At 37.5% G+C, this 17,091-nt stretch overlaps 1 protein-coding gene across 1 annotated transcript; it reads left to right on the top strand.

Moving 5' to 3' along the window:
- The first annotated feature begins 1,533 nt into the window (after positions 1-1,533).
- Positions 1,534-13,516, top strand: slc17a6b (solute carrier family 17 member 6b). Its single transcript, XM_042000589.1, has 12 exons — positions 1,534-2,276; positions 3,714-3,969; positions 4,883-5,001; positions 6,724-6,838; positions 8,005-8,092; positions 8,182-8,268; positions 8,686-8,828; positions 9,031-9,180; positions 9,909-10,041; positions 10,387-10,497; positions 11,276-11,403; positions 13,003-13,516. The coding sequence occupies exons 1-12, from the start codon at positions 2,203-2,205 to the stop codon at positions 13,342-13,344; spliced, it is 1,746 nt and encodes a 581-aa protein (XP_041856523.1). The 5' UTR covers positions 1,534-2,202; the 3' UTR covers positions 13,345-13,516.
- The last annotated feature ends 3,575 nt before the right edge of the window (positions 13,517-17,091 follow it).

Genomic DNA, 17,091 nt, shown 5'->3' with positions numbered 1-17,091 from the left:
TGAAGAAGCTCTGGCTAAAAACACATTTTTCTTTTTATTATTGAAGTTTATGTGTTTGTGTAGCAGTGATAAAAGTCCTACAGCAGCATCACCCAAAGTAAAAAGCTGTGGATAAAAAATGTAAAAATCATTGACTGTTTGTTTTACAAGTTTTTCTGAGCTTTTTTTTTCATTAAATGATCACTGTGGTTGTAATAATTAGTTCAATATTTAATTAAATCTAGACCTACAAAAAGGGTCTTACATAAAAGGACCTTTCTTTGAAACATTTTTCTAAGAAAGACGTCATCTGCGGCTTTCAAGTTCCCTTCACTGGTTTGGTTGTTAAGAGTGAAAGTTAGCACGCACAGTTTGAACTAATGATGCTCACTCACTGTCAAGCACTAGTAGTTTCCACTGTGTCGGACAATATTCAAATGGACCGCTTTTACATCGAGTAAATGTGACAGAATGGTTATCTGTTGCTGTATAACAAAGGGCTCAACCGTAGCTGGACAAGTCAATAAAAACATATCAGAAACTGAGATTTTATCCACTTTTACAGGCACCACAAGGTAGGATTATCAGATCTCAAGATTTATTTATTTATTTTTTTAACTGGGCTGCACATGGCCATTTTAAACATTTACAATTTCATCTATCCCAACTTTCAGTTAAGTGTCAACCCAAACTTTAAATCAACCAGAGCAACTTTTATCCCTAAATCAGGCTTCCTATAAAAACGGACCATTCTGCACAGCTGTGCTCAAACATAAAGATGAATGTCATTCTACAGCAAGAGCTGAAGCTCAAGATGTAATTTATAAAATCAAATCAATCAATCAAAAGATGATTAAAATGTACAAAAACAAATGTGTAAGAATTTCACTTACAACCACCAGGTGGTGTCCAATACCCACAAATGGCAAGAGAAGCCAAAGTCCTTTTCCCCCTTAAGGCTTTGTCTCCAACAAGAATTCTGCCTTAAAAAAGTATTAATTATTATTATTATTATTATTATTATTATTATTATTATTATAAGTAGTAGTACTATTATTGTTACAAGTGCAGTGTATTAGCATGTCTGAAAGTTATTAGGCTACATGACGTATTTGAAACCATATAAAATTAGAAAATCGAAACAATAATGATGGCTCCCAAATTTTCCTCATGCTTCAGGGAAGAAGTGGTCGTCGGGGGGATGAGAATTGCTGAGATGCTTAAATTATTGATGAATTCCAGCGTTGGGGAGAAGCTTGTTGGATGGAATGGGTGGTGGTGGTGGGTGGGGGTGTTCTACTCCTGTTCATTTGGTTTCCATAGCACCGCCCCGAGAGAGCTGCAGCTTTTATTCTAGGTTACTGTCCTTCATGTTTTGTTTTGTTGTTCTTTTCTTTTTTTTCTCTCTCTTGTTGTCTGAAAGATTGCTTTAATTAGATATCTAAAAGGCAATAAACAACTAATAAAAACGGTTTCATTAAACCTCACACGATTCATGCTGAGCGATAAAGCGACCGACTTATACGACATTTCCTCCTTCACCCCCCCATTGTTTTATGAAATTACATATTGAAAAAGACTCATATATATGTAACCCGCATGTTGTATTTTGACTCTGGCCTTCATTTATGCTGAACAGCTGGCCAGATGTTGGACGCGGAGCTGCTGTCGCTGACCTCGGTGCTGAACACGACGTCAGATGAACCTGCGCTCACCACAAGAGACACGATACAGCCTCACTCCCTCTTTGATTTATTGAAGCTACTCCAAACACGCTCTTTTGCTTCCTGGTCTTTGCCATTTTATTTGATTTAATTATTTATTTTTTCCCAATGCATTAACTCCTTTGTCCTCTTTTATTTATTTTGCTGCAAATTCAGATTGCTCTACGACGCTGGCTCTCAATTTCAGTCGTTTTTGTCGTGATGGCACTTAGCGCGGCTACTGTACGCCAGGCAGGAGATTAGCCGGAGGTGGATGAAAGCGCACAACTCCTTTGATTTATTTTCTTTGTGAGGTGTTTTAGCCTTAACGGTGTTTTCCATTTTGGCGCTAAAATTTAGGATCGTCTGTCGATTCGTCGCCCCTCTGGGCTCAGATTTACTGTAACTTCGTTTGTTGCTTTAGTCGTACTCGCTGCTTGACCATCCTGAGCTGTAACATGATGCTGAGGCAGTAGAATAATTTTCATAAAGCAAGCCAATACAAAAAAAAAATCTGGATATGGAGTCCATGAAGACCAAAGCCTCGGCAGGGGTCAAGGAATTTGCGGGGAAGACCCTGGGTCATATGTACAGGTGAGGACGTTTTTATTTACTTTAATTTATTATTTAAGATTCGTGTGTTACCTCAGCTAAAATTTATTAATTTTGATGTTTTTCTTTTTAAACAAGACAATGGTGTAGACCCACGAGCCACCTAAATTTAATAAAGGGATCTCTAGTCACGCCTCTAGAAGTGAGAATGATATTATGCAATGAAAATGTGCATGCGTGTAAGAGTGTGTGCGCGCGAGTGTTGTGTTTGCAGGGGTTTGGATGCCACAGGATCCTAATGCAGGGGGCCTATACATGAACGTTATTGGCAGACGAGTTTCACAAGAGTGCAGGCCACGCGCGACCGCCGCTCCCCCCTAGTTCACAATTTGTACAGCTTTTGGTATCATGTCTGACGCTCGTGGCGTACACAATGACTGACATACAGCCTGAGATCCGTGTCAAGTTTAAAACACATCTTTGGTCATTTCGACGAACATAATTACCATGGATGTTCTTCAGTGAAGAGATTCATTTCTTTGTATGCAAGTGAATAAATGATTTTTTACAGAGTTTAAATTTTGGAACAGACCTACTCTCTTGTGGATTCACGATCTATGTCTCAAATATTAATTTGGATGAAATATATTGCACATGATTCCTCAGAAACTGCAAATATAAATCAGATGTTTTTTAGACAATCAGACAATGTAGCTGTATTTTCATTTAGGACGTTTTTCCACTGAAGGTCATATAAGCTTACAATAATATTGTTTTTTAATACCTTTATGCCTTTTTTTTACCTGGATGTTTTATTTGGAATTGTTCTTAAATAAATCAGATTTGTGCTTTTTAATCATTTTACATCTGTAATTTGGAGGAACTGTGTTCATTGTCATTCGAAAAAACGTCATTTTCCTGGAAGGAAAAAAAAGAGGGTTTGAGGAAAGCCCACAGACGGGTGTCTGCGTGTGGAGCTGCTGCTGTGTCCCTGAATGCTAATGAGCGTGAAAGTGAGCGGGCTGCTGCAATGCGGTACAGTGAAGGATATGTTGGTTTGTTTTCAGCTTTTCCACGCGAACTTCAGCTTTTCTGTCCTCTTATTATATTTGGTTTTTATTCGTTGCTTTTTTTGTCAGCCATTTGACTGGATCCTTAAATATCTGAGACTTCTTTAAAAAACTGAGAAAAATATTATTCCTCGCAAAATACTGGCGCTCCAAAGGCCTTGCACAGTTATTTGATAATGGTGAAGAACTGCGTGGGGCATTCATGGCCAGGCTATGATGGTCCAACGAGGCTCCAGCGTGTTTAAACCTGTAATGAAATTGTAGTATTGAAAGGAACTCATAAACATTTCTTTGGGAATATTTCTATTAGGGAAGATTGCATCGTTTTTTTCTCCACATCATCATCTTATATTATGTTCATTTTGGAGGGAACACATTAGACAGAGTCTCCCTCACCTGACTGTTGTAGGGTGATAGAGAGGAGGCAGAAAACCGGGGAGGTGATCGAGCTGACGGAGGATGGGAGGCCTCGGGAGGCCGCGGAGAAGAAACCCCCGCTGTGTGATTGCAACTGCTTCGGCTTGCCTCGCCGCTACATTATCGCCATCATGAGCGGTTTGGGCTTCTGCATCTCCTTCGGCATCCGATGTAACTTGGGCGTGGCCATAGTGGGCATGGTCAACAACAGCACCATCCACCAAAATGGCAAGATCATCATTAAAGAGGTGTGGCAATGGCAGACGCATATTGACGCACATTTACTTTTAGTTTTTTTTTCTCTCTCTCTCTCTCTCTCTCTTTTAGAAAATGCATACCCTGTACTTGCCGCCACAAGATTCCTATTTTAGCAAGTTAAATGAAAAAACTATTATTTTTCACCACACTAAGGACAGTTGCTGCAAAATTAACCTATCTAAAACGATTAAAATGGAATCATTAAGGTTTGAATATGTGCCTAAAAAGGATAGGAACAAGCTGCTTTAAAAATGGACAAAACCCCCTTGCTTTTTAGGCCATTGCAAGCAATAGCTTTTTAAAAAGGCCTAAATCTATTTATTATTCGTTTATTATTACAATTATTATCATTTTGATACACAAGCACGTGGGTGAATTTTGAAGACTTGGTTTAAAGTTATATATGCATAACTCTTGGTACTACATGTTATTGCCAAGGAGACATTTCCTGCAAAAAAAAACTGAATACGTGTAAACTGCGGACTTATTGCAACGATGCTCACGGAGGATGTTACATGCACCACACACACAAAAAAAAGAGAAGGACGAAGTGAGACAAAACTGAAATGTGAAATGAAGGGAGTCTTATTTATTTTTGCACTGTGGACAACTTCCGCAAAATCAACTACGTATTTTCCTTTCCTTCAGCCATTTAGATATGCAAATAATTTTATTGTGATTTTTAAAGATTTGGAAGATCAGATCAATGCACAGTAATGGAAATAAACTGTTCCAAGCTTTTAATAAACAACCCCACCTCTTCCAGCGGAATCCCAAAACTGAGGAATAAATTTATGGTGGTGATACAAGAAAAAAAAAAAAAAAAAAAAAAAAATGGAAATTCTGAACCATCGCATTTACACGCACCCCCTCCCTGCTTTCATTTTCCATATTATCCACCAGAAAGCCAAGTTCAACTGGGATCCAGAGACAGTGGGAATGATCCATGGATCTTTTTTCTGGGGCTACATCGTGACGCAAATCCCCGGAGGATACATTTCCTCAAGACTGGCTGCAAATAGGTAGGCAGCACTCTCAGTCACTTACCAAATATTCACTTGGCAGATAAATCATTAATATTCTTATTATCGTTAACAAAGGAGGAGATTCCAGTTGGCGTGCCCCTCCCTTCATCTTTTCCTCATTGCAAATTTTATTTTAAAATTTGTTTAAAATGGAATGAAATCCAATTGAACTGCGACAAAAAAAAAAAAAAAAAAAAAAAAAGACAAAGTGGGACCAAACTGAAATATGAAATGAATGAGCAGCTCTCATCTATGAACAGAGAATCAGTGCATAAAGCAGCACACAACAGTGAAGGAAAGGGCTGGCAGGCCTGACGCTCCCAGTGTCAGGGCTTTCTGCCACCTGTTAATGAGCTCCCTGGGGGAAACTGGGTTTAATCTGTCGCTCTCTCAGGGCATAGACGCCAGACCCGATCTGGTCGCCAAAGGCTTTAATTCTCGTGAGCGCTGCCATTGTGCCAGTCTTTACGTTAAAGTCTACACGCGCTAAACAGTGATATTTATATGACGGTGCACATTTTAGGGCTTGAATTTTGATATATGGTTCCTAGCTGGCTATTTCCTATATGTTTAAAGAAAAACAAATCCGCTTACAGTGCAACCTCAGAGGCCTAAACATTGAATAATCTACCATAAATTTGACAATGATCGTTAAGCTAACAAAATAAAAAAGGAAATTATACATGAAAAAAAGAAAGAAAAGAAAGAAACAGCTCTCACAGAACAAAAATTTATACCTGCTTTACCCCAATTTTATTGTAGGCCTTTATCTCGCCTTAATGATATTTTCCTCCAGCCAATATGCCTATGCCTCATCCTGTTGATTGACACGAGGGTGTAATCGAATCATTTGGTCTCGTGCCCAACAGTAGTCTCCACCGGATTAGGGCTCGCCCCCCACGTGCAGATGAGAGGGGCGGGAGAACGTGCCAGAAATGAGAAACAGCTTGGTGTTTATGGCCTTGGCTCACTTGCAAAGATATCAAGATGAGTATGTGAAGAGGCATCTTTTTTTCTTATTACTAATTAAAAATGTGTTGCATCCTTCAGTTTCTGCAGCTTCCTCTACAAACTGATAGCTTTAGCTGTGAATGTGATGTGCTATCGCCTAATTTTAAACAAGGGACTGACAGATTTAGCTGCAGGAGTTTTCGTTTCCATTGATTAGTAAGTTCGGTTAGGAGTGTTACAATACAGAAATGCTGCACCAAATCATTATTGAATTTGGCTTTTTATTTCGGTCAATGTCATTTTTAAAACTTCATTACGTCCATGATGAAAAAAAAAAAAAAAAAAAAAAAAAAATCTCGGAGCAGCACAGAAGTGAGAACAGTTGCTAAGCAACACATGGTACCAGGGTGTTAATAGGGCGTTGCTGCTTGAAATATTTATTTCTATGACGACAAAAGAGCGCGTGTGTTACAGGGCCAATCATAACCAGACACACAACTGTGCCATATGTGCTCTTGGCAGTGGGAATAATATCAACCAAGGAGTCCTAAAGTGGAAGATTTCAATCTATTTAAAAATGGCATATAAATTAAATGATTAGATCATTTTCTCATTTTAATTCTGTGCAAAGTGCTTTAAAACACTTTTTTAAACAACCCTCCATACAACCCCTCAAAAGACTGATTTAAAAAAGAAAGAAAGACAGTCAAATTTAATGCATTATTTCAAGCATTAACTATTTTTTCAAACTCACCTTTATATTTTCAGGGTATTTGGAGCGGCCATTGTCCTTACCTCGACTCTCAACATGTTCATTCCTTCAGCTGCTAGAGTCCACTATGGGTGTGTGATTTTTGTCAGGATATTACAAGGACTGGTGGAGGTAAGAATGGGCATTTCACTGTTTTAAAAAAAAAAATCTCATTTGTGGTTGAAAATAAGTTTGCAATTGATTTAATATTTTAAAAAAAGATCAGGAGAAATGATTGTCACCATCATTGTAAGAAAAAGGTCACATACATTTCAGCTTATGGAGGAATAACTCCAAACAAAAGAATAACTGATACACAGACTGTGCATACAGCCAGGGGAAATGTGAGATGAGCAGTATTGATCCAGGCCTCCACAATTTGTTTTTGTAGGACAATCAAGTAAATTTTTTTCTGTCACACTTTGTCTCCTGGTTACACAACAGTGGAGTGCGCCTGTACAAATGGATGAGATGCAAAATGCTGATGTAATGCACATCATCTGGTTTCATAGTGAAACCCAACACACAGAAATATCCCTGCTTGTGGAATTCTGTTAATTTGTTTATTGTGAATAATACTACAAGCTGATTCTGCAGCCCTATGACATAAGTGACAGACAGTAAACGTAAATATATTTAAAGATTAATCGTTGGTGGGTGTCATGTGTAAATATTCTTTAGCCTGTGGCCTGTAGTTTTGTATATATAAATATTTTTTGTAAAAATGCATTGCATTTGGAAATCTCACCCCTTAAAAACTAACAGCATTGCACTGTTCTGCTGCTGCAAGAAAAAAACATGCAATTTGTATTCTTATATTAACACAGTTTGTTCAAATTAGTGACTGATGAACATTTAATATCTCCATGCCTGCTTTGCTCCATGAACAGCTCATCAGATCCTCAGTTTGTTAATGGTAATTACTGGGGTGAAAATGTAAATTGTTTTTAGTCATTCATTGTTACAGATACATGTTTGTTCAGATCTATTCAGGAGAGAGTATTCCAGATAGATTTTGAGTGCATCCTAAACTCAAATGCCATTGAATTGAGGTGGAAGGTGAAGTAATCATAATAGTGTTGTTGAAAGCCTTATTTACTGCACAGTTCTGCTTATTCTGCACAAACTTACTGTAAACTAATGCAAGAATATTGCCAATATTCAATATCAAGCACAGGCCACTGATTAAATGCACGTATTTCTAAAACAAACAGTTGGTCTGAATGTACTATAAGTAAAAAAAAAAGAGGAAATTCACTGTTTTTGATGAATAGACTGCTCCTGTGTGGTGTGTTTAGGGTGTGACCTACCCAGCTTGCCATGGCATTTGGAGTAAATGGGCTCCACCACTGGAGAGGAGTCGTCTGGCCACCATCTCATTCTGTGGTAGATACTTATTTGTCAAATTTGTCTATCTGCAAACTGGCTCCATAACCGAAATGTTGTGTTCACTATCTTATGTTAATGTCTGGCAGGCTCTTATGCTGGTGCAGTGATAGCAATGCCTCTGGCTGGGATCCTGGTACAGTATTCAGGATGGTCCTCAGTGTTCTATGTCTATGGTGAGCCTGACCGATGAGAACCTTGAGGTCATGAATGTGTATATTGTCATGCAAGCAAATAAATAAATAAATAAAATAAAATAAAAAACAGATACTGTATTTGTGTTTAGAAACTTGGTTAAAGCTTATGAGTTTGAAAGTGAAAGAGTCCAACAAGAGTCAACTAGATTTATCCAGACAGACTGTGTATTGATTTCCTCCCCGTTGTTTTGGTGTGTCAATAAATACCCCCTCCCCATCCCCCCTCCCCATCTTTCCCACTAGACTGGGTACAGTAAGCTTTCCAGTCTGGGTTTTGTTCTCTCAGGCATTTTGGCTAACATGTTCTCTGCATTCTTACTTTTGATGTCAAATTTGCTGCAGTATTTCTTTATGATTAACTAAAGATTTTGAATGTGTTCTGTCTGTAATATGCAGGATGTGTTGGCATTTTCTGGTATATGTTCTGGATCCTTGTGTCTTATGAGAGCCCTGCTGAACATCCGTCCATCACTGATGAGGAACGCTGCTATATCGAGGAAAGCATTGGAGAAAGCGCCAAGCTGATGGGTCCTTCAGAGGTGAGAGGGCATCATCTTGATAATGAGACAAATGGTTCCACCCGATGTGATTTGTTTCCAGTCATTTGTTTTGAAGCTAGTTTTACAATCACCAACGCAATGCCATCTCCTTGCCTTTTACACCAGCAAGAGAGAATATTGCAATTTAAATTCACATTATTTTTCTGCATATGAGCAAATCTTTTAATATAATTTATTACAGAAATTCAAGACTCCCTGGAAGAAGTTCTTCACCTCTATGCCTGTCTATGCAATCATTGTGGCAAACTTCTGCAGGAGCTGGACATTTTACCTGCTGCTGATCAGCCAGCCTGCATATTTTGAAGAAGTGTTTGGCTTTGAGATAAGCAAGGTGAGCTTGCACCATAAGACAGGTAACAAATGACTAGTCACTGCAACCATAGATGAAAATGATGACATTCAAAAGAAGCATTACCATTTAATAATAATTAAAAAAACACTTAATACTTTTATTTGATTATTTTGACAAATAAGTATGACTTTATAACATCTGTCATATGTAATGTGTGTTTCATGAATAAATGCACCACAATGAATGTCCAAATTCTGAGGGATGTTTGTAAAGGACAAAGTTACCTGAACAATTCTCACATACGAACAAAAATAGCACTCATGAGATATTCTCACAACCTACACAATTTAAAGATTTTAAAGATGCAAATCCATCAGCTGGACAGTCTAATAAAGGTTAATCTGACATTTCAGAATGTCAAACATAAATTTAATTGCTCTTATAGAGCAAGTTACAGAGATATATTAGTCTGTTATGTTGGAGGTTCAGGAGTGAGAGAATGAAATTTGCAACATCAGCTTTTTCCCATTTAAAGCATGTAAGAGAAAAACAGAAGAGCAGGTTTCTCCTAAACTGCTCTGAATTTGACAGATTAGTTTGTGTTCATGTTGGCCACTAAGAAGCTGATAGTCAGAAAGTTACAAATGAAAGAAACTGATAAAACAAACTGCATTTAAAAAGTGATTTAGTCTTTGACTTCCTTTGAAAGGCATAACCAATGTTTTGAATGGCTTTCCATTTGGCTGATTTTATATTTGCGGTTGCAGGTTGGCATACTGTCTGCCCTCCCACACTTGGTGATGACCATCATTGTGCCCATTGGTGGCCAGCTGGCCGACCACCTGCGTAGCAAGAACATCCTTTCAACCACCACTGTCAGGAAAATCATGAACTGTGGAGGTGAAAAGTCTGAGCTCAGGATGAGTTTACACCTCTCTCTGCACAGCTACAGGGTGTTACTGTCACAGTGTCACATCCATGCTGGTGTTTTTTTCTAGTTGCTCTTTGCAGGCTGAAGATGGTTTTACTTATATGTTTGTAAAAATCTATTTTTTGTTCAATACTTCAGTTGACTCATTGCTTGTGGATGTGCATTGATTTCATATCTGTCACTTACGTAATTGAGTGCAGAGCATGTATCATGCTTAATTCAATTGGCACCACAACGACGGGCAGCCTGTGGGCTTTGTGTGTGCTTCTGTGTTCATGTGTCTGTATGTGTGACCCACTGTCTCTCTCTGTTAGGATTTGGCATGGAGGCCACATTGCTGCTGGTGGTTGGATATTCCCACAGCAAAGGAATGGCAATCTCCTTCCTTGTCCTGGCTGTGGGCTTCAGTGGATTTGCTATATCAGGTTTGTAACAGACTTTTAATATGTTGAGAGCATAATATAAGGTTTAAATCATTTTATAATGTACTGTAATTGAAATGATGAATGTTGTCCCGTGGCTTTAGTGTACCTAATGTTTGATCTGGGACATCTAAGAGGATACTAACAATCAAATGTCAAGGGGGGGAAATGTGGAGTATATGTTGGTGTAACTATTTCTTGGCATGATTTGGAAAATGTGTTGGTATTTGAAAGGCAAGCATTTGAACTGTGTAAGGCTTTTCTGTAGACATCTGACTGCAGCTTGTACTAGCCCTTAACCTGAACCTCTTGGTTTTCTTCATTAATTTGTTCAACAGATCTCGCTATGTTGCTGCTCAGTTAGAGAGCATACAGAGGTCTGTGACTGTGTGCAAAATCAGTTTCCTTGCCTGTTGTTCTCAAGCTTTCTCCTGCCTGGAGTGTTTAATAATTCAGTGTGAGCTGTCTCAGGGGATAAACCAGGCAGGCAGTGTGCAGCGGCTCACGAGGACACTCACTCATTCAGAGTGGGGGAGGAGGATGTGTGGCGACTTGATGCTTATTTCTGCAACAAGATGGTCACCATCTCTGCTGCTTTTGTCTTCAGCTGAGGCCTGCTTCTGTTCTTTTTTTTTTTTTTTTACTTGACCCACAGTCTTCATACAGTAAACTTTTAGATTAGTTAAAATCTGGCTTACTGGACTTCCTTCTGATTGAAGTAAAATATCTCAAGATATCAAAATATCAATGTGTTCATTTTATGTTACATTTGTCCCATCAGGCTTTAACGTCAATCACCTGGACATTGCTCCTCGTTATGCTAGCATCCTCATGGGCATCTCAAATGGTGTTGGTACTCTGTCTGGGATGGTGTGTCCACTGATTGTTGGTGCAATGACAAAGAACAAGGTAACACTTTAAGCTCTCAACAATGAACATTATATAGAGCTTCTCTTCTAATTTATTTTTACAAGCAAATGAGAAGATAGAAAAATATAGAGTGAAGTCCTTCAGTTCCTTAGCAATCATACATGGTGAATACAGTAATTATTACAGAAATGGTCTATAACAGATTAGAAAGAAGTTAAGAGATTTAACTAATAATCTGAGAACAACTGTAACACCACCCTCTTGGTCTTTATAAACCAATAATGAGGGATATTTTTGTATAGAAAAAGTAATGTAAAAATGTAGATTAATTTAAATTAGGAGATATAATGGCAGACTTTTCAGTGTTTCATAAATGTTTTCATGCTAACAAATGTTTATGCACTTCTTGCGAATCGCTGAACCTGGGAAAGAAACAGTGAACTGGGAAAATGTAGCTCATAGATCATGTGGAAAAACGTTCATTTTATTACTTTTAGATGTTTTGTGTTCAGTATTGTTACAGTGCATATTTTATAGAATCAAAAGGTACAGAATCCCATATTTGGAAGCACAATTTTCCAGCTTCCACTTAATGTCTCATTATAAATAAGTAAATAAGTAAAGGAAGTCTTATTAAAACCCACGAATTGTAAAAGAAGTGCTTGTAGCCACAATGGTAGATACTCATTTTAAAGCCTTGAGTTTGGCATTTGAGTTGTTGCCATCTGATCTGGAGAGGAGCCAATGGATCTGACTAAGATCCCACTGACACTGTGTTTGTCCATATGGTAACGACTAGACAATTACACCCCCTGAATTTCTGATTTTTGCCTAGTTTAGTCGAGTGGGATCACATCTGATAAAATGCTCATCATGGTTTGTTAAAGACTGCTTCATACTTGTGACTTAGACCAAACATTTATCAGAAAAAAAAACCTTCCTGTGGTAGTAAATCAAATGAGCAGTGGGGTGATTTTTAACATAGATTTCTTCATCATGTAATCAGATATCTTTTTGAAATCAAAAGAGTCACCCCCTGCTGGCCAATAGAAAAACTGCAGGGGTTAAAGACAATGACATTGGCTGCACTTGTCAAACCCACGGGCCAGCCCTTATTGAGTCGATTAGTTTTATTTTCCAGATTACTTTTCTATCAACCCACTTTATTCAAATGTCACTGTTTCAGTGGTGAATATAACAATAAGTAGTGATGGCATTCACTTGAGTTTTAACAGGTAATACAAGGATAATGACTATAAAACACAGGGTTATTTTATGGCACTGGTACATATCCAGTAGCATAAATACATGAAATTATAATATATTAATACATAATGTCCCTTTAGCCCATTTGTTATAGATAAGTTTAATTTTCAGCATTCCTTTTCCCCTCTCATTGTCCAAGTTAGGTTATTGTTTCCACATTCTATGATGGTAAAGAATAAAAAATATACCCTTTGACATATTCATGTAACTACACTCATAAATATAGCCACATGGGAACAAGAACATATATTTTGATGCAACTATAAAATAATTTTTATTCTCTCAAATAGCTGTGATCTGTAATTTTTAGAAAAGTATGTGAATGGCACATAGCTAGTAACTGTTGATGATGTTTTCCCTTTTCCTCTTTAGACTCGAGAGGAGTGGCAGTATGTATTCCTGATAGCCTCTCTTGTGCATTATGGGGGTGTGGTCTTCTATGGGATCTTTGCATCAGGAGAAAAACAGCCATGGGCAGACCCAGAACTGACCAGCGAGGAAAAGTGTGGCTTCATAGATGAAGATGAGCTGGCAGAGGAAACGGGAGACATCACTCAGGGTTATGGTGCTTTTGGTGGTCCCGCTAAAACATACGGCGCCACCACGCAAGTGAACGGAGGATGGGCTACTGGCTGGGAAAAGACGGAGGAGTATGTCCAGGAAGAAGCCCAGGGAGGAGGCTATGGATACAGGCAGGATGAGGGATACTCTTAGGCCAAACACGCTGTCATTGACACACAAGTAGACTTACTTTCTTCAGTGTGCATCAGTTTTAGTCATAAGAACAAACAAGAAACACGAAAAGCTACAATCCATTGTTGTATTGTTTGCACAAATCCTAAAAAAGAAAAATAAACTAAAAATGTTATTAACTAAATGTAAAAATTACAAATATATATACATATATATATATATATATATATATATATATATATATATATATGTATATATATAAAATAAAGATATTTGATGACTAGAGGTGTAGCACATATCAAATTGGCAGTCTGTAAATGTACTATTATGCATATTCATAATAGATATATATTTATTTGGAGTGGAGTTGTGTGTAAACGTGAACTTTCATCCAATCAGTCGAGGCTTCCTAACCATACTGAAGCCTGTAGGATTACATAGAAGCAGTATCAGACCTGACCCCTCGTCTGTCAGGTCATCAGTTACAGTACAACATCCTACAAGCCAGCCATTAGATATGTCACCATGCAGCACAGTAATCAGAAACTAGGCACTCTGTTGTTATAGATTGTACTGTATCTCCCCTGAATGCACTCAGACTAGTGTCCTTTTCAATGCACAATAGGACTATTTTAATTTTCTTATCACCTGTGTCTGTGTGTGTTAAGTCCTGAACATATAAGTGACCTAGTGTAGAGATTTGACGAGTGGCACATTGACTTGTGATGATCGTTACACATGCGTAGGAAGTTAAATTGTCTTTCAAATGTCTTTTTTTTTAAGTTGTAATTTCTTTAACTGTGCACCAGTTTAGCTGAGCATTTGTTTTTTTACCCAGTCTCAACTGTGTAATCCACTCCTGTTAATGTAGTCCAGCGTCTACAAGTGTAGTAGTGACAATACATTCTTAAATTGAACATATAAAAGAGAGATATTATGAAGTAAATATGTATGAGATGAATTTAGACATTGTTAGACCATGATGTTTGTGGTCACACATGGCCTTATAAAGGGTATGTGCAATGCAAAAACTGCTGTGATTAACCAAAAACAGTATGAGAATGTTAATGTTGTAGAGCTGCAAACCGAAAAATATTTACACAATCAGAGGAATGTGTGCAGAATTCAAACCATATTGTTAAGGCTCCTGAAAACTAAGATTTCTTCAAGATGCCTAAAAGTTAACCCCAAAAGCTCAACTTATCTATATTTACATTTCGATCCTGGGTGATCCCATGGCATCGATATTAATTAGCTTGGACATCAAAGACATTTCAGGGGTCATTTTTACACATTTTAAACGGTTTTGTGAAATTTTGCAGCCTTTGTTATAATTCGGTTAGTGTAAAAGCTGAAGACAGTGTCGTACCTCAGTGGTACGTCACTGAAATGGCACACAAGTAATCAAAAATGTGACGCATTTCATCAGATTTGACTGACAGATCTGAGTGGCAAAACAATCCACAAGCTGTCATTTTCTGATAGAAAAGCTGATGACTAGTTCACTGAAATGTTTATTTCTCTTCTGTAAACTGCCAGCTTAAAATCAGTGACATCAGTGTCTCAAACAAGTATTGATATTTGTTTACATATAGCTATCCTTTGCATAAAGCTGAATAAAATAAGACATTTTCATTTATGATTACAGGAAAGTTGCAGAAGAAGTGGCAATCACTACTGTGTGAATTTTAGCAAAATGTTGTACAAGTACCATGGGACATTTTAGGCATCATTCTAAAATCTAAGGACCTGCCTTTAACTGTAGAAGTTTGGAGATGAAGATGTTTTAATTTCCTGCTTAGAATTAACACAGTCTGAAAAACATGCTTTGTCTTCACGCTGCATTTACACTGACAAAGACTGATGGGGGCCAAGTTTTATTTATCTTGTCACTTTTCTGTGGAGACTTTATGTCGGCACTTCACATTGTAAATGTGCGAGGATGTGTATTTATGCATGAAACAGTGTAGTACTTTTTTTTTTCTTTCAAACTTTTTTGTCTTTGTCTCAGAAACTGTTACTGATGCTTCAATTTCTTTGCACAATCAACCAAAGGTGAAAAGTATAGTTGGTTTTTAGCAGAAGTCTGATATTTCAAGGTAGTACAGATCCTTAGCAGCAAGGTTTCCAATGAGAGGAACCAACAGCATGCAGGTGGCATTAAACATTACTCAGTGTACAAAGCAATAAATTCATAGTAACAGTTCTGGTCATGCACAGTCATTATGTCACTGTTTTTTATGCATTTGTTTAAAAGTTCTGTTTTTTGTGATAACAAATGTAGAAAATAAACACTTGTAAAGGGAAAAAAAAAACATGTATAAAAATATAGTAATAGAGTCCAACACAAACATCTCTGACAAGAAAAGTCAGGGAGTTTGCGACAGGGCTGCTCACCAGATGAGAATGATAAAAAAGAGCTCTGTCTGAGAAGCGGATGCTCTTCCTCTTTCTGTTTTGGTTTTGGTGTGGTCCACACTGACCGTGTGTTGTTGTTCCCCCCCTTTTCGCTCTCTGTCTCTCCTCCCTCTCCATTCAGTTGAACCTGTGTCTTTTATTCAGTGGCTGGACCCCCATTTCTCCTCTTAACCACATGTACCTCCTCCTTCCCCTGTACAGCCTTTCTCTGTCACAATATTCATTGACATTTCGGATGAAATCTAAACATGCGATTTTGAAAAATGACAAATGTGCAACCTGAAGTAGTGAGAAGTTTCCTGTTTTGTGCCTCTGAAGTTAAAATGTGATTCTCTGGCTTCTGTTGCTGTGTAAATCGAGAAGTTTGTTGATGTCAAAATGAAATACTCTATATCCTTTTTTGATATAAAAATGTAAACAAATCTGTGTTTGTTCTGAGTATTTTTACTGATATACAAAAAGTTGGGCAATATTAAAGAGTATGCAGTAGGTGTCATAAACAGTGATTTGTGATACAGATTTAGTCTTGCTTTCAACATAGTTTGATGCTGGTTAATATTTTTTAAAAAGCATTATAGATTGCGTCTTTTAAACACCTTTTCTGCAGAATATTACTTAGTGCTAATCATGAAATGACAAAGAAGTCAAAATAAAACAAATATAAAAAGTCTGCATTTATTATCTATATAAAAAATAGACTGTAATATCATTACATTAAGAATCTAGGTAAAATTAGTTTGAGAGGTTCCACCAAGGCCACAGGAAGCGCATCAGTAATGGCTGCCCTCCTTCCCCCTCAGTGAAATCAATAGGGACTGTCCCCAGTGTTAGACTGGACCTATTGACTGTTCTAACCTCTTAATGGAGATGAGAAGGAGGAGGAGCACTTATTGAGCTATTTGGAGGTGTTATTTTCGATTAGCAAACTGGCTGCTACCTTCACTAACAAGTCTTCAGCTCTGGTTGATGGTTTTCAAAGAAAAAACAGCAAAACAACGCAGTTTTGAGACAAAGTACAAATATAGTCTTTGTTTCCTTTAGGTAAAATTCTCCTCGAGAATAAGGTTCTACTCTTTATAATGAAATCTAAAAATAAGATCTAATTTAAAAAAGCTGAAAACATAATAACAAAATAAGTCATCCACAGCAAACAACATACATATATTCTTTTAACTGACAAGTTCAGATTAGTATCATGCATCTGATGACTTTATATGATAGTTAGACCTTCTGTTTACATTTTACCTTTTCCCATCTTAGGCATGCAATCACATACAGTGCCTTGCATGTATTATTTGTAGATGACAGATGTTATATGTTGTTTACAAAATGCAAACCTCCCTGATTTAA

Source organism: Melanotaenia boesemani, chromosome 1 (genome assembly GCF_017639745.1).
Source record: "Melanotaenia boesemani isolate fMelBoe1 chromosome 1, fMelBoe1.pri, whole genome shotgun sequence".
NCBI classification, from domain to species: domain Eukaryota; kingdom Metazoa; phylum Chordata; class Actinopteri; order Atheriniformes; family Melanotaeniidae; genus Melanotaenia; species Melanotaenia boesemani.
The sequence above is the reverse complement of the archived record's forward strand: the minus strand, read 5'-3'. Positions and strand labels throughout refer to the sequence as shown.